Here is a 21,468-nt window from a genome sequence, read left to right on the forward strand (position 1 = left end):
AAAGCAAACGTACACATGCGTGTCGGTATCCCTCAAGAGATTAATAAGTTGCATTGCACTGATTTTCTTGCCATTTCTTTTTACGTTAAAAGGGGGATTATTTTAACATTTTGCGATCGTGCGCCTGGAAATATACCGGATGCAGAAAATTTGGATTGCGAAGACAGAAAAACAGGCTCGAAACTTGATCTATGTCTGATTAATTAAATGAAACTTGGTTTTGTAACGTGGTTTCACTCTCCGCGTTAGATTTCGAGGGTGCGAGGGTAGTAGAGCGCGAATCTGGCCAGTTTTGTAACCGTCCGAGACGAAACGATTAGCCTGGAAGGGTAGGAAAGCTAAAGGGTTGAGTCGGGCCTGATAGGGAGCTGTCCGCGGCTCTATGATTAGGAGGTCAAGGAGCGAGAGCGTTATCGAGGAGAATTCTAGCCTGCTTAGGAGTTGTCCGAGAACTGGATACCTCAACGTCTCGCTGTCGAAAACTTAGCTGACCTTGGGCCCTCGCAGGGCCCGTATTTATACCTGTTCGGGGTAGTGGCAGCTAGCTAATCAGCGAAGGTCTAGCACGTACGTCCCATTTGACGCGTGTTTAAGCCGGTCGGCGCATTCTTAGGGTAATATTAACTTAAACTAAGGGTGCGTTACAGTTTTAATTATTTTTAAATTAACCCTTCGCACTTTTGAGGCCGCCACAGGTACTTGGAAGCGTATTATAATATAACAAATAAAAGAATATAACATTTAATATAACAAATATAACATTCCCGTTGAACCATGTTAATTTATGTATGCTTATGTTTGGTTAATAAAAATATTAAATTTGAAACAAATCGTATAAATCTAACAAAATATTGAGAATTTCTTCATAGCCATTAGTGTAACTCAGAGACCTAAGAAAAGGTGTCTCGGAGTGTCGAACACCAACCTAATTAATAGAGCCTAATTAACGGAGTGCGAAGGGTTGACGTTTCTATTTAAAATCAGAAATATATCAAGCTTCGAGCCCTAATTATTGGAGACGTAATGTATCGATATCATTCATTGAAAATTGGGTTGAAAATAGGTCTCGATAACGTGAAAGTACTTTTCTTTTTCTTAATCAGGTTATTTTTATTAATATAATATTATCAGCGTTGAGGGGAATTTGTGTATCTATGACAATTTGACTTTCAAGTGACCTCCACGCAAAGAGAACCATGCAGAGTAAATATACCGAAGCAATGATGAATTAATGTTTAATTAGACATTAATTTTGCAACTGCTAAGACTTATTTCTTTGGCTAATACTCCCATATTCTTTCTTCTATTTTTACACGCCATCTGACGTAATGGGGAATATCATTGCAGACCATTTTCAACGTTATCGAGGGAAACAAATCTGTCGACCTCTATAAAAGGAATATCATGTACTGAGCGAGACATTTTCATTATTCTCTATATAGGGTGCCGCGACGAGGAATTGATCAGATGTCGATATCGTTGCAAATGGTTGACCCCGTGAAGAATCTAGGTGACCTTTGCGGGCACAAATGGGTCGAAAAACAGATTGTTTACTTGCGTTAAAGGTCGCTTTAAATATTGTTATAGGGCACACTAACTCCCTCCACGTCGATCAATATTATAAGCAAATGAAAAACACACGAAAATTTTTCAATGAAAAACACACGAATAACCGGAGAAATTTCGAAATTATTAGGTGTAGAAGTTAACTCGGTACCTTTGTATTCCATCGTTTATTATTTTAGTTTAAGTAGAACTATTTATATGTCATTTGGTTATTGTATGTTCAATTACCAACATTTTAGGTTTGTCGACCAGGTCTCCATTACAATAAATCTATATGTATGTATATATATATTATATAATACAATGACCATCAGGTTGAGACTCAAGTTATGTATATAGAATATATAGATATATTGTAACAGAGATCAGATCGAGGATTTAGAATGTTCGCATACTTTAGTATACCAAAATGAAGATTAAATATTTCTACTTAAAATGGAATTATAAATAGATCGCGGATTTTTATACATTTATGGCAAATAAAAATATGTGGAAATCTATGAAAATCTCCATAAATGCAAGAGTATATAAAATATCAACAATAATATACATGTCACACCATTTTCTAGATAGAACAAATTTTTATTCGAGCTTAAAGTCGTCTGTTATCATTGAAAATATTAATTTACATGAACACCTGTAGTCTAGTTAGAAATAATAGAATTTAGAGGGACAGAATTAATTCCTACACCTAATATATCTATTTAAACTAAAGTTATCAATTATTTAATACAAGAAGCACAGAATTAATCCCCACGCCTGATATTTAAAAACAAATCGATGCAAGATGTCTATCAAAACATTTCGTCCCATTAATTCCTATCTTTGCAAGCGACGCGGACATACAAGACAATCCTGACAAACGCGACGTCCCGTATAAAAATCGAATCAAAGGGCGAAAAAGCTTTGTCAAACTAGCGGAAAGATATTTGTTGTGATAATAAATATTGAATATATAGCTGTTCTAGGGTGTAAATCATTACTGTAAAAGATTAGGATTACGAGATAAACACGCGTCGGGTTAGTTCGAAAAAAGGGGAAAAAAAAAGAAACAGATAAATTTTCAAAAAAGCCTCGACTTTTTCTACGCGTAACGAGAGAAGGGGTTCCCCCCATTTTCTACCTGCATCTTGTATGTGTGTCCGATTGTGTTTGAAACGGGGAATATCTCATGCGAAAGTAATATGCACACACGCTCGCGGTGGCGTGTACGTATTTAAATATGCTTGTTAATGATTTAACTTGTACAGGGTGTCCCATAAATTATAGTACAAGAGCGCGGTTAAACGATGTCTCTTCTGTAAAATGAAAATGATTTTCCGAAAGTGTACGCTATATTATTATTATTTTTCATTTAAGATCGTCCCGGTTTCAATTTTAATTGTCATTAACAAAGTAGACGGAGGCACGCGTTCCATTGTTTGTCTAGAAACCGAGAGGCAGAGAAATGGAATGATAAAAATAAAATTCTGAGCCTAGAATTAAAAGAGAAGGAGATATCGACAAAGATCGCTTTGGGGGAATAATTATTGTAACGCTATAAGCACACACATCCATCCCCCGCCCCCCGCCCTCATTTTTATCATGGACATTTTAATTTGTCCTAAATCGTCGTTTGGATCATTTACGTCGGAACAACGGGAATGAAATTGATATCTTTCGTTATCCCACGAGTATTTTTACGATTTGATTTCTCATGCTGATCGTGTCGTTGAATACAGGGTGTTGGGAAAAGTACAACAAGGAACCGATCAACCTTCTTCGTTTCGAAACCCTTAGACGATATTCGTGAACTGATTGATTTAGAAACGGATTCTTCTTTTTAAATAAACGGATCATACTCGGATCGCCTATGCGTTCGATGATGACGTTATTTGAAAAGAGAAATTCAGTTTCAGGGGGAATTTATATTAAAAATATAGTAGAACTCCATTTGTACGTAATGACGACGTCGTGGTGTATACTTGGTTATTCGAACAGTTTGGCGAGCTCTTAGTATCTCGAACTCGACTCGCTAGCTATAGTTTACGGGAATTCGTGAACACTAGTTATATGAAGTACAGTAGAACCTCGCTTATTCGAGCAGGTCTGGCAGGACATGGCAGTTCCCATAATAGAGTAGTTCTCAGATAATAGAAGCTACGGGGGCCTAGAGGGTACTGAGCTCAGCTATGGGGGGGCCCCCCCCCCGCTAGAATGTACTGGGCCCAGGAATGGGGGGTCTAGAGGGTACTAGACTCAGCTATGGAGGGTCTAGAGTGTAATGGGCTCAGGAATGGGGATGTAGAGTGTACTGAGCTCAGCTATGGGGAATTTAGAGGATATTAGACTCAGCTATGGAGGGTCTAGAGTGCACTGGGCCAGGAATGGGGGGTTTAGAGGGTACTGAGCTCAGCTATGGGGGGTCTAGAGTGTACTGAGCTGAGCTATGGGGGTCTAGAGGGTACTAGACTCAGCTGTGGAGAATTTAGAGGGTCCTAGACTCAGCTATGGGGGGTTAGAGTGTACTGGGCTCAGGAATGGGGGTCTAGAGGATACTAGACTCAGCTATGGGGGGCCTAGAAGGTAGTGGACTCGGGTCCAGGGGTTTCGAATGTACTGGACTCAGCTATGGGGAACTGGAGGTTCCTATGACTATGGGCAGTTTAGAAGGTACTAGAGGCTCAGCTGCGAGTTCGTATATTCAAGGCTGAGCATGATTTTGTTCCTATAAACGAGGTTCTACCGTAACAGAGGATCTACTAACTATCCCCTTCATGAGCCCTCCACCACGGATTTCCACTCTCGATCATGGTTTAGGTAATAGAAGCTACGATGGGTTAGAGGGTGTACAACATATAGAGGGTACTCAGTTACGAGTTCGTATATTCGAGGCTGAGCATGCTTGTATAAAAGAAGTTCCATCGTATCCAGTTATCCAAACCTGATTATACCCACACCCATTCTAATAAATGGAGTTCTACCGTAACAATGTGTATAATTTGAATCCGGGACTCTTACATATCGTATTTTCAATGTACACCCACTATACGTATATACAAATATATATATTCACTTACGCGTATACGTGCGTGGATATGTGGTATTCAAGGTATACATACACACATACATACGTGCTCATACTCTATGGATTTCTATATATGCACAGGCACACAGGCATGTACCAATGGTGTATGTGTTCGTACATGTACCGGAACGTATGTGTTTCTCGTGCATGTACGAGCGTATGTAACGCGTGTATGTGTGTATACGCGAACGAATGACACACGAGAGATGCATACATACATATATACACATACACATATATTACTTAGAATATACTTTCCTATATACAGGGTGTTTTAAAGATTATAGTACAAGAGAAAACTGCGGCCTTTGTAGGTGTAAATGCAACATAATTTTTTATCGTTGTGCATCCTTCGTCGAGAAAGGATTGAAAATTGTAAGAGCGCTCTGGGGCTCGGGAATAAACATTCTGGCTGCAAAAACTAGCAAATCTTTGAATCGAAAGTGAAACGAACGTTTCGACTATTGATGTTCAATTTTTTCGCGAAAATTGGCACTAGGAAAAAATTGAATAATCTGTGGGTTAACTCGGGTCGAATAGGAAGGATTTAGAAAATATAAAATTGGTTTTATTAAAATTCTATCAAATGCAATACAGAATGAAATGAATTGCATTTCATAAATTTTAACAGACATTGTTTTACGGATTTTGAATTTTCACGCATTTATTTACTCGCGGGGCTTAATTTGTTAAACAATATACACGCATTAAGCAGTTTTTAGCTTGTGCGTTATTTTATGAATGTTTTTAGAGTGAGAAATGAAAGTGATACTGAACAAGTTTGAATTGAATAAAAAGAAGATTTTCTAGAGGTGTTAACCCTTCCGTTATGACAGTAGTAATTTAGTATTTTAACTATCCAGATACACAATTATTGTTTACAACATTGTTCCTCAAGTAATGTATTATTTGAAATAATTTATTTCAATGAACGTCATCGAAATAAAATAACGTATTCACGATGACTAAAAAATAAAGTCTTCTGTGGTAGCGAAAGGGTTGAAAAATAAATGAATCGAATGAACAGTAAATAAATAAAAATAAATGAATTTCAATTTTTTCAAGTGAAGCACTTTCAAATGCAGATAAGACGCGAAACAATTGAAAAATGTCGAAAGTCGTTTTATTTTCCAGTCAAAGATTTCGAAGAATTACCTCTTGCACCATTATTCTTTGATCACCCTGCATTTTCTAATATTTTTCCATACAAGCAGACTCTTTTTAACTGAATAAAATATAACCCAATTTCATACGCTTTTTTTCAGGATCTTTAGATTATCACTGCGACGGTATTAATTAATTGATTATTGTAGAACCGTACCGATAAGCGAGTTAATTAATTAACGCATTATTTAATTCATTATAGTGGTATTAAAATAGTACACACCTGTGAGAAATCTGGAGATAAATTAACGTGTTTTTTTTCTCATTTATTATTTATTTTTAATTCGAATTTGTAGAAGTTAATTGTATTAATTAATATATATGTTATATATATAAAACAACAAAACATATATATATATATTATATATATAAATGCATATGTATATTAATTAATTGTATGAATTTAATATATGTTTACATTAAGACGTTTACTTTTTTTCTTCGTTACTTTGGAAAAGCCTCTGGTTTGCTTTCTTAATTACTTAATTATATAATCGTTGAGTGAGAATTCGAATAACGAGTGATTGAACGATCATGGGTGTTCTCATTTTCTCATAACTATGATTATACTAGATAATAAAGTTATTTAAAATGAAATTGAACATTTTCTTTATTTTTAATATTTCCCTCATGTCGAATTGGATCAATTAACGTAAATTAACGTTGTTTCAGCTATTAATTTAAATGTACGTCGGTATTATACAATTACTTCTAACGTTAATAGTTCGAATTGGATTCCACTAGAATCATCTTTTACATATCTGTTTACATGTCTAACGATCTTTTATTCATTTTACTTATTCAACTTCATCATTTCGAAATAGATTTTACGAAACCATTGTTTTCGTTTATCCCTGAAACCGAAACCGTAAGTAAGCTATTCAAATCTTTTATTTTTTCTTTACTGCGTTCAAATATGTTAAATAAGTTCCTGAATTTGTTTCTATTACGATAAAATATTTGCACGTTGGATCAAGCAACTTCTATGAACGAATCGAATATTCAGATAGCGACAAGTTTTCGAATGATTTATTCCCACAATTCAGTAACTTTATTTAAACTAGTTACATATCTACAAAATGCACTTTCTTCTTCTAACTAACAAATGAAAATACAAGTACACGTTGGCGGCGTGCATGAAAGGTATGAACTGATATTTTTTAAATACCGACACAGTTTCACATAGTAGATTTTAAACCATCGAATTTTCAACGCGGAGCGTTCCGTTTATCTAAAAATCGATTAACGACAATAATATTTAATTAATTGGCTGTTCACCGATTAATTACGCTTCTGCCATAACAATATTAACGGAGAAAGTTGTACAAAGTTTTGCAGAAGTAATATTCACGTCGGAAACCCCCTTGGATGTTCGTGTCTTTGTTTTGTTTTTTTTTTTTTAAAAAGGGCCAACTTTAAGCAAATTAAGGGGCGTATTCTTTTTCTTTTTAAGATCCAAAAATAGATTTTTTGATTTGACATTCTTGTTAAGGTCTTTCAGATATCTCTACCGAATTAACATTAAAATATTAATAATACATACTGGGCCAGTTTTGCCTGACGTGATGTAGAATATTATTTGTAACTTTCAAGCAAATTGAGCATGACAGTTGTACATTTAATGGAATCTTGTGCGTACATGTATAAACAAACCTACCAAATTTGAAAAGGTTATGTCCAGTATTTTGGCCGGAAAAAATCATGAACATTGCCTCGAAGCTAATACGTATTAATCCCTTAACATGGCTTGGAATATTGTTTATAACTTCGAAACGAATTGAGCAGGGCAGTTGTAAAACAGAATCTTCTACGTATACGCATAAATAATAGGGATGTGCGGGATCCCGGTCGGGACGGGAATTCCTCCCGTGATCAGGATGGAATCCCGAGAATTTCAGAATCCCAAATACATCCGGGATTCCCGGGAATTTCGAAATCCCGTACATTCGGATTGCTGAAATCTTCAAGAATAACAACATTTTCGGCAATTCCATATATTATTCTATATCCCGAACATTTTCTAGGTCCCGTACATTCTCGGGAATCCCGGATTTTTGCGGGATCTCGTGTATTCTCGGGAATCTCGAATCAACTCGGGATCCCGGATATTTTCGTAAGTCCCGGACATTTTACGGGAATACCGAATATTTTCGGGAACCCGCACACCCCTAATAAATAAATTTGCCAAATTTCAAAAATTTACGTCAAGTACCTCAACTGCAAAGAAAAAAAGCATGAATGTTGCCTCGAAACTAATTCAAAAAAAGAGTACACCCTTAATTGTTCAAATTTGAGTGCTGAATAATTAAACATTGCAATGAAAGATATCAGGGAACTCGTACACCAGTTACCAATTTAAGCTCGACGCGAAACTACAAGTGACTGCGGTAAATACTAAAATATAAGTTACACTTTCCTCAGGATTGTTAATGTAAATTTGTCTACTTTTAAATTCTACTCTTAATTTCTAGCGATCACGAAATATACGTCTACTAGCTCCAAGTCTGCGAAACCACACTCAATCCTAACTAAGACTCGATGATTCTACGGAACTGCGACACTTGGCCAGGTAGGTGAAATTGAATCGCCTAAGGCCGCCATTATACATATGTTTAACAACTGGGACGTGAAAGCTTATCCATGATATTAAAAAACAATCGATAATAATACTAGGGAAAATCGACTCTATCGATACGTTGACCAGACCTGGACACTTGCGAAACAACTTTACTTGAAATGTTATTTTATATCATAATTATTTTCATACCTGTGATCACTTTTGAAATAACATTATTTGAATTATTATTCATCAAATAATATTTATTCAAATAACATGTTATTGAAATATTATGCACTTGAAACATTAATTCAAATAACACGTTATTTCACTTCATAATTATTTCAAATACTTACTTGAAATAATATTGAAATTGTCTTTCGAAATAATACGAGGTGAAATCGCAAGTACGTGACGATTTTGAATTTAAATGCGATAAAGATGAAATAGTAAACAATTCCACGTTTGTCATCCAAAAATGTTCAACATTTACGACAGAAGGAAACGAGACATAGTCGGAAACTTCAGGTTTATCGAAGCCAAAGATTTTATCCCAACTCTGGCCCATCCACGTGCACAATAGTTATACCTGCGTCGACGCACACCTTTAAATGCAGGTCTAATTAATAATTTAATAAACTATCTAACTCGCAGCCGTTTGCAGCTATTCTCTATCGTCACCTTTCTCTCATGATACAATAGAAGTATACAGGGTGACTCAGAATTAGTGTAAGAACCGGAAATGGCGTGTAGCTGAGATAATTCTGAACAACAATTTCCTTTGCAAAAATGTCAGATGATGCTTCGTTTTTGAATTAGTAACGAAAAACCAGCGATCAATCACAGCGCCGGAATAGCGCGCGCTCAGCTGACTATGCTCTATGAGCGCGCGCTGTCATTGGTCGATGGTTTTTCGTTAATAATTCAAAAACAAAGTATCATCCGACATTTTTGCAAAGGAAATTGTGGTTCAGAATCATCTTAGCTATCATTTCCGGTTCTTACACTAATTCTGGGACACTGTATATTACTCCTAAAGCTCAGTTCATACATATACAAATAAGAAATTTCCTTGTTATTAATAGGTTTGAAAAAATTTCATTCAACTGACTGACTTAAACTCAAGTATTAAATCGATACCTTTATCTAAAAAATTCTTAACCTAGATTAATAATTTTGACAACATTTTTCTGATTCGATTGACTAACCTAAACTCGATCATTCAACCGATTCATTTATCTAAACAATTTTGAATCTCAATTTAAATCATTCCTATCATAACAGCCTTTCCTTTTCGTTGTTTTGTGTAAAAAGAAACACGACACGTATAACGATACTACGAGTATCACTTATTTTTAACAAGGACCCATGCACAATACGAGAAAGGTTTATAATTAATCATACAGATAGTAAACATCAAACTCGGACAACATGCACATGTCGTTCTTTAACCGAAGGAATAATTATGCACGTACGAATTTGTATCGCGAACAAACAAAAGTGTCCCGAAAAAAATGTAAAGAAGGAGAGCCGAAACGAGTAATAAACAGAGTTAAACGAAAGGGGGTGATACCGAGAAACGATGAAAAAACCAAACGGTAAAACGAGGAACAAAAATCTTAGTTTATAACATAGAGGATCGCAGAGAGTATTTTTTCTAGGTATGTTAATGGACCAGCTAATCAGAAACCTAACGAGAAACATTGCGAGAGCGGAGATGAAAAGTTTATCAAAATGGGTAAAAAAAAGAAAAAAAAAAACGGAAACATAAATATACTGTGTTAAATAAGATACGAAGTAGCTGAGAACTGAACTAATCCAATGGATATACAATGTAAATTTTGACCTGTGAACTGGTCACTCTAACATGATAGCAATTCTGATTTAAAGTTTGTGAAATTAAACGCCGTCTATGGAATCGACGCTAAAGTTTTTGTTTAGGCTACGCGTTGGTTCCTGACTGAACATGTCGTTCGAACGATACCGGTCTTCGTGGAATTAAAAGCAAAGAATAAAGATTACATCGACCAAAATACTTTGAACACAAATATCGATATACATATATTTGATTAAAATAGTCTAAATAAAGATGGAGGATTTCCTTTGCAGATAATTTAATATATTTACTATGAATGATAGCGAAGTCATGAATGTATTCAATTATCTAAATAATATATTTCTTAGATAATTTAATGCATTTAATATATTTTATCAAAACAATCTAAATAAAGATGGGGGTATTCTTTGCAGATATTGTGAACTAATGTTTGCTTGTTAGTCATTGAATTAGAACGTTGCAAATCTTGATTGTTAGGGTTATTATTGTTTGCATGTATAATAGACGCTCTGTTATGTGAATTATGTTCTATTATATGAATCGTAGATTTCCTATTATAATACCGTATATACAGTGGGTGTAGAATGTACTCGTACACCGATCAATTTCTCAAAAAACTTTTGTGTGAAATTGTAGTTTCTTAACTTCTTTTTGTATAATCAATGATACTTTACATATTCTCGGAAGTCTCTAAGGTAGATATACTCCAAACAACATTTATTAGTTAATATAATTTGTGAAATTAACAAAAAAATGTGAAAAATTGCTGAAATTTTCAAGAATAACAACACTTTCGGAAATCCCAGATATTATTCTATATCCCGTACATTGTCGGGAATCCCGGATTTTTGCGGGATCTCGTGTATTCTCGGGAATCTCGAATCAACTCGGGATCCCGCATAAACTCGGGATCCCGCATAAACTCGAGAATCCCGAATATTCTCGGGAATCCCAGATATTTTCGGGAATCCCGCACACCCCTAGTTACAATAATTATAAAATCAAAAGGAAATCCCACGAAGGAAGTATTATATACTTATAAATTAATGTAAATTTTTTTTTTTAATGAAGTTTAAAAAATTAAACAGTTTTGCGAATACTTATTGCTTCAATATTTCTATCGATTAATTGTTTCTTTCTTGTTAATTTCGCAACTCTACATAAATAGCTATTCTTTTTTGTAATCTATCTATTCTAGAGATTTCCGTGAAATATTTAGAATGTCATTGTTTATAAATAAGTAAGTTAATAAATTACAATTTTACATAGTTTTTTTGGAAATTGATCGGTGTACGAATACTTTCTACACCCACTGTAAACATATTGTCTACACATTTCCTCCCGTGAAATCTATCCTACTGTACATTATCTAACAAGCCAACCTGTTCAGATGAACGTAATAAACAATTACGTAAATCGTAGCCTAAACACAAAATTCACCGCCAATCCGCAGGTCTGGTGTAGTATTTAACGTGTTAAGCTAAATATCAAATATTTTTGAATAGCGGTACAATTAATTGCTAAAAACACCGAGAAGCACGAATCGTCGACGATACTTGTTATGCTTCTGAGGATTTTGAAAGTAATCCTCGATAAACATAGGCTACCAAGTGCTAAAACGATTAACCGATAGTTATACATATAAGGAAACAAGGTATATCTGTAATTTGTTTCAATCTTACGTTTTAACTTGTCGCGTACGCCACACTTTATAGCGATTTATTCAACAGGTTACTGCAGTGTAGTGTCCTAGAGTAGTGTTATCTATTGCCGAACAATGATTTCCTACATTCTGATCACTTCTGCTATTGCATGTTTCTAGGTTACACTACATGAACTCGATTACTTTGAATATTTTTCTGTGTACAGGGTGATTCACTTGCCAATCTTGGTTAACTTTTAAGAATATGCATTTTATGCAAAATTTTATATACAAAAATATACAAAAAAATGTAATTATATAGACATAAAATTTTGTATACTCTTGTATATGCATACATCTAAGTATATAAATATTAGAGAAGGATCTCTAATGGATATATACAATACGCTTCGCCATCTATTAATCACCCTGTATACCATCCCTATTTATTTTCTATATTTATATCTATTGTTTTGGTATACAGCAGAGCAAATGATCGCGAAAGAGGAAGTCATTGTACGTTCCGATAGATTTCCACGACACTACACCCGCATAATGCTGATTATATACAGGCTCTCCCAGAATTAGTGTAAGAAACCGGAAACGGGAGATAACTGAGAGGATTCTGAACCACAATTTCCGATTCTTGCACTGATTCTGGGACACCCTGTATACATCTAAAAAAGAGAAAACAACTACCGAGTCACGGAATGATTTTCTACTAGCAAAAGGGGAATATTTGTTAGATTTCAAACACTTATTCCTAGCATTTAAGACTTGATGTGTGTGTAGTCCGTAACATCGCGTAAGATTGTTTTACGAAGCTAATCGAGACAAGTCTCCTTATGAATGAAACCCCCGTAGAAGGTTGTGTGATAGCGACGGTATGAAAGTAAACAGGAGCATTACAAAAACGAAAAATGAGCGTGGCGATAATTAAAAAGAAAAAAGAAAAAAAAATTATAATATTATAAGCGACAAAAAGTGCTTTTACAAAATATAATATTATTTATACGACTCTGACGATTTAGTGTATGAACGTGTGTGCCTGCACGCGCTTGTGTGTGTGTGCGTGTATTGGTTTGATCGCGAAAGAAGAGATAAGATGGATTAATATACCACAGAATAAAAGGCATATAGGTATATCGTATATGTATACATATATACACATATATGTTTATATGCAATATAGACTACATATAGAATAGTACGAATAAATAAATATATATATACATATATATATGTATTTATTTGTTTCTTTATATGAAACTGACAGACACTCACGCACGCAAGGAATAAAAATTGAAAATTTGCGACTACAACTGACGTAATAGTATTATTATCGTAATAATTCGTAGTGTTGTAGTATATACGGTAAATATTACTTAGTTATATCCAGTATTGTATTAAATAATAAAGGTTGTCCTATATGTAAGCGAAACAATTATTTATTTATGTCCTGTCTCTTCGGTAATTGATAAATATTTTATATTTTCATTACATGATCTGATTAAATTTTTAGGAAAATCCACGGTTAACGACTCGATATATCGATGGTTTCTGGAAAATCTGTTTTTCACATTCTTTAATATACAGGGTGTCCCAAAAATGTTGGAGGTCCTTGAAATGGGTGGTTCGGGAGGTGATTTGAAACAACTTTTTCCTTAGCGAAAATGTTGTCCGAGGCTTCGTTAAGGAGATATTAACGGAAAACCCCGACCAATCAGAGCGCGAGTATGCCGGTGGAGCGTAGGGTGCGCGCTAGGCGGCTACGCTCATACGCTACCGCGACCGCTCCAACGGTATCCGCGCGCTCTGATTGGTCAGTGTTTTCCGTTAATATCTCCTCAACGAAGCCTTGGACAACATTTTCGTTAAGGAAAAAATTGTTTCAAATCACCTCCCGAACCACCCCTTTCAAGGTGTTACAACATTTTTAGGACACCCTGTGTATAATAAATATCGATGTGTATTACATTAAAGAAGATTGGATTAAATAATATTCGAGAAAAATACTAAATATGCTGAAAGTTACTAATTTGGAAAGAGTAAAATATTTACTACTGTTGTTACGATAGCTAGAACAGCTTCTAAACCTGATTAATAATACCTAATCTACAATCGAGCTATAGAAACGGTATACTAGCTAGAATTGCAGCCGATTAGCTGATATTATTTGCAATGTAATTGATAATGTTATCAGGATGTTACTGGTGATATAATTAGCAATTACATACTTCAAATATTATTCAAGTCCCAGGTCTCACCACGTGGAGGTTGCTGCTTATAGAGACCCACATTAAAATCAATTAAAATGAATGTGCCTAATATTGAGTCTAATATCAGTAGCAAGCAATTTTAACCTCTTGAAAGATATATATACATGTATGTATGAGTTTACTTTTACTATAGTATAGTATTAATATGAAACAGCATATAGAGCAAAATAATCATTCAAACTTCATCTCTCAAGAGGTTATTGATAAAAGTAAAAGAAATAATCTAACGACACTACAGAAGTTTTTATCTTCCGAACGAGAGTCTGCACAATTGAAGAAACGAAACTCAAGAAAGTATTCTATTATAAATACGGAATAAACACTGATTCTATCTCGTATATCCTTAAAATGTAAGAGAAAATTTATTCGATGTCACTGTACGTCGAAACAAATAAAATTCTACACAGGTAAATACATTCTATCAACTATATTGTGCGAGGTCACAGAATTTCTGATGGAAAGAGTGGGATAGAAGATAAACAGATACGAAGCGAGAAGCACACCAGCGTTTTCCTAGAATTTTGTTTTTCTACTTTCGACGGTTTATCAACGAAAATACTGTTTTTCTTGCAATTATGACGATGGGTCGTCCTTGTTATGGAAACTCGATACCAACACCAACTTGTGAAAGCCAAACATTCTCGATGAATGCGAATACGTTCAATTTCACCGTGAAATATTACACACAAATATAATATTACAGTAAGAATTTACATTGTTAGAGTTGTAATAATCGCGTTCATTTATATCGTGTCATATATGTAAATATCTTATTTATATTCATTTTATATCGCGATCTTTATGAATAATAACTCGTTGCAAAATGAAAATTTAATGAAAAATATTTAAGCTTCCATGTTAATAGACAATCACGTAGCTTCTATATGAATTTAAACTTGTTACTTTCAATTTAAATTTGAAAATAGAACGCGAAAGCAATTGCGTCGACTTCGTAAAGATAGATTTATCAGAAAATCAATTCTATGATGTACAGTGATAATAGAAAATACGTAACCGCGATCGGATTACAGTGACATGACGTCATTTTGAACTGTCGCAGAATTTCAAGTTAAAAGACAGTTTATACTAATTTTATTCATTTCAACCTAACTCTGATCCGTTATGAAATAGTGTACCACACTTAGGATCAATACAAATTCACGCAGGATATAGTAATAAAAATAGGAGTAAACGTTTTACCTTTTTGTTTGAATAAGTTGCAAATTGACCATTCTTCGAGAGAGTCCGTTTGAGTTGAACACAATTCATCATGGCGTCGATAACACCTTCCCTGTGTTTGAATTTCAATCGGGAACTCACAGTAATCTGTAACACAAGGGAACGACAAGTCTAAAGCATATATGTTTATAAAAATAAAACTATATTATAATAAAGCAACAATCGAGCTCGAAATAACCCGCAAAAGATTGCAATTTAAGGTAAAGAAGAATAGTATCCATTGACACCGGTGGAGAAAAAGCAGAGCGGGAAACGATTCGAATTTAACTCACGATATTGCTTTATATAATTAAAAGTCTTTTAATATTAAATGAAAGCACTAGTAGAGAGTAAATGAGAGTAATAATAGCGAATGACAACAATTAGATAGCAACTGATAGCAACAAGTATGAAATACATACCTAATTAATCGCGGAGAATTCGGCACCTCTTATCGCGCCACTTTCCATGGAGCAAATGGCGTCCGCGGCGAATTCACTATGAAGGCTCTGTCACGTGCCGCTAGGCGGCGCGTGGGGGTAATCCCACTAGGGACCCTCTAGGTTGCCTAGGTAACCAAGAGAAGCAGTAACCACGCTAGAGACGCTCTAACCCCATTTGAATTTCCAAAAGAGAAATTAAACGTTACTGAACCTTTTATTTCTAACGTGAAGACTGTATAAGGAGATCCAACTCCATACGAAAGTTACTAGAAAACTGTTATCAAAATGTCAAGCTTCAACTTATGAATATTTCTACCACTCAGCAGTTGGATCTCCTTATACAGTCTTCATGTTTTCTAATAATATCTTTTATATGCAGATGAGGATGCGACCCTTCATTGTAATGTAGCTACGTCTATGATCATGATGTTACTCCTTAGAACACGGATGCGCATGTGCACTTAACTCTCTACTTTAAAAATGACTGAGTTTCGTTTCTGTAAGAGTATGCTCTATGGTGCTCTGTGGTCAGACTGTCTTGTCATATAGTGGTACATATTTGAAAAACATACGTGATATCTTCATATTAATCATTATTATTTAATTTTATGTAAAATGAATGTTGTCTGTGTAATATGCAGTGATTTATTAGTACCATCTGACGATGTCTTTCATACTCCTTGTGGACATATATTTCATTTTGTGTGTTTAACTCAGTGGCTGGAGAGGTGAGGAATTGTTATTGTTTACTGTTTATGATATTTTATAAGTACACCATAAGTAAAAGGTTCCTGCAACTTTCTATTAAAAGTTGACATTTATATACAACGTATTTTTAATCGACTTCGAAAAGCAGGAGGTTACCTAATTCGACATGTATATTTTTTTCTATTGTTGATGTTTGTAAGTTACATAATAGTAAATGACACTTTCTCGAAAGCGTACAGAGACAGTTTTGATCCAGCTCGTTTTAAATTTTGTATAAGACAAAGTATACAATTTTACATATATAACAAAATGATTCTATTTTTTCAGAAAATACTTATTTCAATTTTTGTTTAATGCAGGTCTAAATCTTGTCCACAATGTAGAGAAAAAACCACGTCAAGTAAAATCCACAGAATATATTTTAACTTTTCCAATAATGATACTATCACCGAAGATACATGCTCTTTACAGGATAAAATTGATAAACTAAATTTTCAACTGCTTTTGCAAGACAAAGATATTAAATCTTACTCAGAAAAAACTGCAAAATTAGAAAAACAAAATGCAGGTTTAGTTAAAGAAGTTCGAACAGTAGAAACTGAACTAAATGCAAAGAATAGTACTATTTATGCTCTTAAAGAACAAATTAAACATTATAAACAACAGAGTTTAGAAACAGATAAGTTAAGACAAGAAGTTGAACAATTACAGAAAAAAATTGAAACGTATAAGAAGTATGTGATAGTTTATAATATATGCAATATACAAGTTTTCAACTTAATTAATGTGTATATTTTATTCAAGTGTGCAAACTATACTTGAAGCTTCTATGGATGATATAGATGAGATGATCTCAAGAACATCCGATCCTAACACTCTCATTACATATATATCTGTGATGAAAAGGTATATATTATTATTTATTACATTTACTATTGATAGTTAACTTTTAAAAATTATACTTATTGTATAATTTTAGGGAAATGCAAATTAGTTTGGATAAAAGGAGAGAATTAAGAAATAAAGTGAAGAGCCTACAACAAGAACTCACAAAAGTATCCATGGAACGAAATTTTTTGTCAGAAGAACATGTAAAGAGAAAGTATGCAAATTGCAAAATATATTAGATAATTTAAATTAGTTATTAGTTAAACGTATTTACTAATGAATATTATTTACAGACAACTTGAACAAGATCTAATGGCTTGTGAAAGTGTAACTATAAGTTTACAAAATAAACTCAGAGAGTTAGGAAAAAAGAAATCAACACATAAACAATTGAGCAGTCTTGAGCCTGGAGCAGCGAATCAGATAAATAGTGATGTAATAGATGATTTAAATAAAAATAAAGTTGCGAGCACGGAAAGTAATATACGCCTTAGGAGAGAAGAACCTGATAAGGAAGAGGAGAACCAATCTGAGATTGTGGTAATTAAAGTGATTAACCTATTATCTTTGTACTTAATGGTTTTTATACTTCCATTGGTTTTGAATAATCAATAAATTTTTTTCAGAAACATGAAACCAATTCGCCATACCTTCCAGTAAAGTCAAGAGGAATACTGCTTGTAAAAGAATCTTCTGAGAAACGCAATGCAATGAATTTCAATTCATGTGGTCTTCTAAAAAAACGAAGAATTGGTCAAACAAGTACAACAAATGTAAGAATATGATACTGTACGATTATGACATGACCATTTATAATATTGATATTTATAGATATTATTTTCTCAGGGACAATTGAACACAACAATTACATACAATGGTCTTGGAGGGCACTCGAAATTTGATGAATTTCCTAATCCTGGTATCAAAATAAAGAAAAGTAAAGATGACATATTTAAAATCAAAAGATAAAAAAAATCGATGTAAAAAAAACAATTAAAGTCGTGTCCTTTGATATTGATGAATTGATAATCCCAGAGGACACGGCTTACACCTGGAAGCCTTAGTATTAATCATGAGTATTTCTATCAATTTTCATAAACTAATTTTTTTTTATATAGATTATATGTGTCCTTTTATTAAACACCACCCTTTCCTACATTATCCTCCTTTTGGACCATGGGACGTAGACATTGTGTTCTTTCAAATCTCACTTGGACCGCGTGCAGCGTCGGCTGCAAGGTTCGCAGTGCGAGCTTTAACTCAGTTCGTACTGCCCACTGAGGTGATAAAAAAATCATTTTTCTGTGCTACAACTGCCATTGGCGCTGTTATCGTTTCATCGGTAAGAAGATACTCAAGAATAAACAAAACAAATGTTTCAAATAATCCAACTTTGAGAGAATGGTCATCGCGGTATATTCATGTAAAGAAACTACCAACACTACAACATTGATAATTTAAGATATTTTTAAATATAAAAATTGCGACACATGGTCTAAAAAACGTTCTTTCGAATACACTAATACTTTTTGTCAGAAAATTCTCCGTTTGTCCAGACAAAAATTCACAAAGATGCAAATTTCTTCGGACGGCCTAAGTAGACTTCCCCCCCTTAAGAATGCCGTTTTGTTCCGCCATATTGGATCCATCGTGTTGAATTTCTAAATTTTGAGTTCGGATTTGGAGTCGAGACTTCCAAAAACTCTCGTGTACCAAGTTTCATCGGAATCGTTCGAAAGGAAAAATGTATGCTTCGAAGGATTAAACAATATTAGATATAATTTAGCCCTTGATATGATTAACTGTTGCCAAGAACATGACCCATTATCTATAATAGTAAGTTATCAAGTAACAAATTAAGTTTTGATGAAGTCAAAGTTGACTTCATCATCAAAGTCATGAAATTTTATTTAACGCAATGTGGTAATATCCATTTTATAAATAATAGAATAGGAAATGTTCCGCCTCGTCGTTTGAATTTTGAGGGGTCGTTTCCACCCCGTAAATACGAAAACAGACCAAAATAAAAAAAAAAAAAAAAAAAATACGAGTCGAATATTTTTCGATTTTCTATACATATGCGAAGTTTTTTCAAAAATTTATTCAAAGTTTATTGAAAGACATTCCCTGTAAGTACTTTTGTCTCGTTTACTCCTCTTTCCCCTGTGCCATCTTCCATCTCGCTATGGTATCATCCCCCAAGCTAAGGACTAACGTCCCCATACGTATGAATGGGCAGAGCTGAAACACGAAGACTCATGCGCGCGCTTCGAAAATCAAAATCAATGCGGTATCACCCCTCAGAACTCTACACCGGCCTTGCTCTGGTTGCCCACGCCCTTAGTGTGCCTCGTACTTCCGTCGCGAACGCATCCTTCGTGCAATCATCGTTGATTTGCGTTCTCCTCTCTCCCTCACTCTGCTTCTCCTCCCCCCTCTTTCTCTCTATCTATCTGTGTTTTTCTCAATTTCTCCCTTTCTCGCTTATCGCCTCGCTTACTCTTTCGTGCGTCTACACGTATGCGGGATACATGATTATAATATAACACACGCGGTTCGTCCTTCCCCCTTATCTGTGTGTCTGGCTTGTCGTATTGTCCGTCTTTCCTTGGGTTTAGGTGCTCGGCACGAGTGAATCAAAATAACGAGAATGTGTCGTTGATGTTTGGTGAAAAAAGGGCGGTACTTATGCAACTTCGAATCTCTAGTGGTCAATAATCGCTTCGAAATACCTTGTGTACCCCCGATGCACCGCGAGATTTTCAATCCAGTTTGTTCATATGTATTTTTCTCCTGTTTTATTTTTTTTTTGTTTTCTTTTAAATATTGGCCTCGAGTGACTACGAGTAACTCGAGATAGATGGAAATTCGTGGATCTGTGTGCCTCGAGTTTCGTTTCTGACTTTGTTGTCGGTGGTGTTTTGACTGTTACGAGCCATAGAAAATTTCTCATGGATTTTCGTTGTTTCGTTCTTCAGTTGGATTCCGTGCTCTCGTGTATATCGCCACTTGATAACACTTTCTGTTGTCAGGAATTTTTATACATTTCTAAGAGATGTCTAAACTTTTAAGTGTCTATGCTTTTAAATGTTTATACTTTTAAATGTAACTTTGGTACGATCTAAGCTTTCCAAGTGGTACAGGAAGTTCGTCAATCCCCCAGTCCCTTTTTCTCTGATTCTGAAAAGTTGAAATCACTTTGCGTTCTCTCCCAACAAACGGTCATTACTATCCTACCACGCCTAACGGTTCGGCGATTTAGTTCTCATATTAGAATAAGCAAACTGTCTTACGTTACGGTATTTTAATGCTTTTGTTTCCTGCGTTTCATAGTAAGAGCTTCGACCAAAAACAAACGAAAACAAAAGAAAAAACAAAACGTATAAAATGATGAACGCAGAGAAGAAACAAAATGTAAAATGTGTTGTACGATTATGGAACCGATGAATTTTATCCGAGTGGTTGAGTGCTATGTGCGAACACATGGAAAAAGGTATTTCAAAAAATCCACTTTATAGTAGCTTTTAGTGGCGATATTATATGACTACTCGAGTTATTATAATATCTATTTTATGATATAATTTATCGCACGATATTAGGTGGGTCGGACATCTGATCTATATAATTAGACTGTGGATCTTTATGGAAAATAAAATCATTGCGAACGCGTCTACAAGAATCGAATCTAAATAAGAGTTTATTTTACTCTGCGAATATTATAATACGAACTTTACTTTCAATAATTTTTTATATTATGGTATACTGTGTGCATTTTGTAGTTTCTTGAACATTCAAATTTCTTATAAATGCATACAAATCTACAGCCTAGTGATTATACAATTGATAAAGATTTATTATACAATCAATGTAAGAAGTATTCGTACAGCAACCAATTCAAAATCAAATTAATAAGAAAAGAAATAAGAGGCTAACATTAAAAGTTAATTTAAAACTTTAATGTACGCGAGTGTTGGATAATTATTTCTTCCCCTGAAATTTATTAATAAAATAAATACATAAAGTTTTATTTTGAATTGGTTCTGTACGAATACTTATTACACTGACTGTATATTTAATAATATATTTATTACAAGGAATA

General features: G+C 34.3%; 2 protein-coding genes and 1 long non-coding RNA gene across 8 annotated transcripts in view; 2 read left to right on the plus strand and 1 right to left on the minus strand.

The window, feature by feature from the left end:
• LOC128873788 (uncharacterized) overlaps window positions 1-16,009 on the minus strand; it is a 39,817-nt gene extending 23,808 nt beyond the window's left edge. Inside the window, exons 1-2 of the long non-coding RNA XR_008456484.1 lie at window positions 15,753-16,009; window positions 15,313-15,438 (exon numbers count right to left, since the gene is read on the minus strand). This is a non-coding gene — a long non-coding RNA (uncharacterized LOC128873788). The remainder of the gene's footprint in view (window positions 1-15,312; window positions 15,439-15,752) is intronic.
• Window positions 16,010-16,271: 262 nt separating this feature from the next.
• Window positions 16,272-18,491, plus strand: LOC128873164 (E3 ubiquitin-protein ligase TRAIP-like). The gene is made up of 7 exons (XM_054116523.1): window positions 16,272-16,501; window positions 16,841-17,215; window positions 17,286-17,387; window positions 17,461-17,583; window positions 17,663-17,909; window positions 17,996-18,142; window positions 18,216-18,491. Exons 1-7 carry the CDS (start codon window positions 16,389-16,391, stop codon window positions 18,336-18,338), a joined length of 1,230 nt encoding a protein of 409 aa, XP_053972498.1. The 5' UTR covers window positions 16,272-16,388; the 3' UTR covers window positions 18,339-18,491.
• Window positions 18,492-18,641: 150 nt separating this feature from the next.
• LOC128873162 (muscarinic acetylcholine receptor DM1) overlaps window positions 18,642-21,468 on the plus strand; it is a 28,620-nt gene continuing 25,793 nt past the window's right edge. For 2 of the 6 annotated variants that reach the window (XM_054116518.1, XM_054116522.1), the window contains exon 1: window positions 18,642-20,862. The gene's annotated coding sequence lies outside the window, so the exon portion shown is untranslated. The remainder of the gene's footprint in view (window positions 20,863-21,468) is intronic. The other 4 variants (XM_054116517.1, XM_054116519.1, XM_054116520.1 and 1 more) reach the window with 4 other exon arrangements.

Source organism: Hylaeus volcanicus, chromosome 3 (assembly GCF_026283585.1).
Source record: "Hylaeus volcanicus isolate JK05 chromosome 3, UHH_iyHylVolc1.0_haploid, whole genome shotgun sequence".
Taxonomy (NCBI): domain Eukaryota; kingdom Metazoa; phylum Arthropoda; class Insecta; order Hymenoptera; family Colletidae; genus Hylaeus; species Hylaeus volcanicus.

What these genes read in the sequence shown, in the direction of transcription:
- LOC128873164 (XM_054116523.1), top strand. Translation starts at nt 16,389, where the DNA reads ATGAATGTTGTCTGTGTAATATGCAGTGATTTATTAGTACCATCTGAC. An exon ending in TTAACTCAGTGGCTGGAGAG is followed by an intron (nt 16,502 to 16,840) that starts GTGAGGAATTGT and finishes TGTTTAATGCAG; the next exon opens with GTCTAAATCTTGTCCACAAT. An exon ending in TATATATCTGTGATGAAAAG is followed by an intron (nt 17,388 to 17,460) that starts GTATATATTATT and finishes GTATAATTTTAG; the next exon opens with GGAAATGCAAATTAGTTTGG.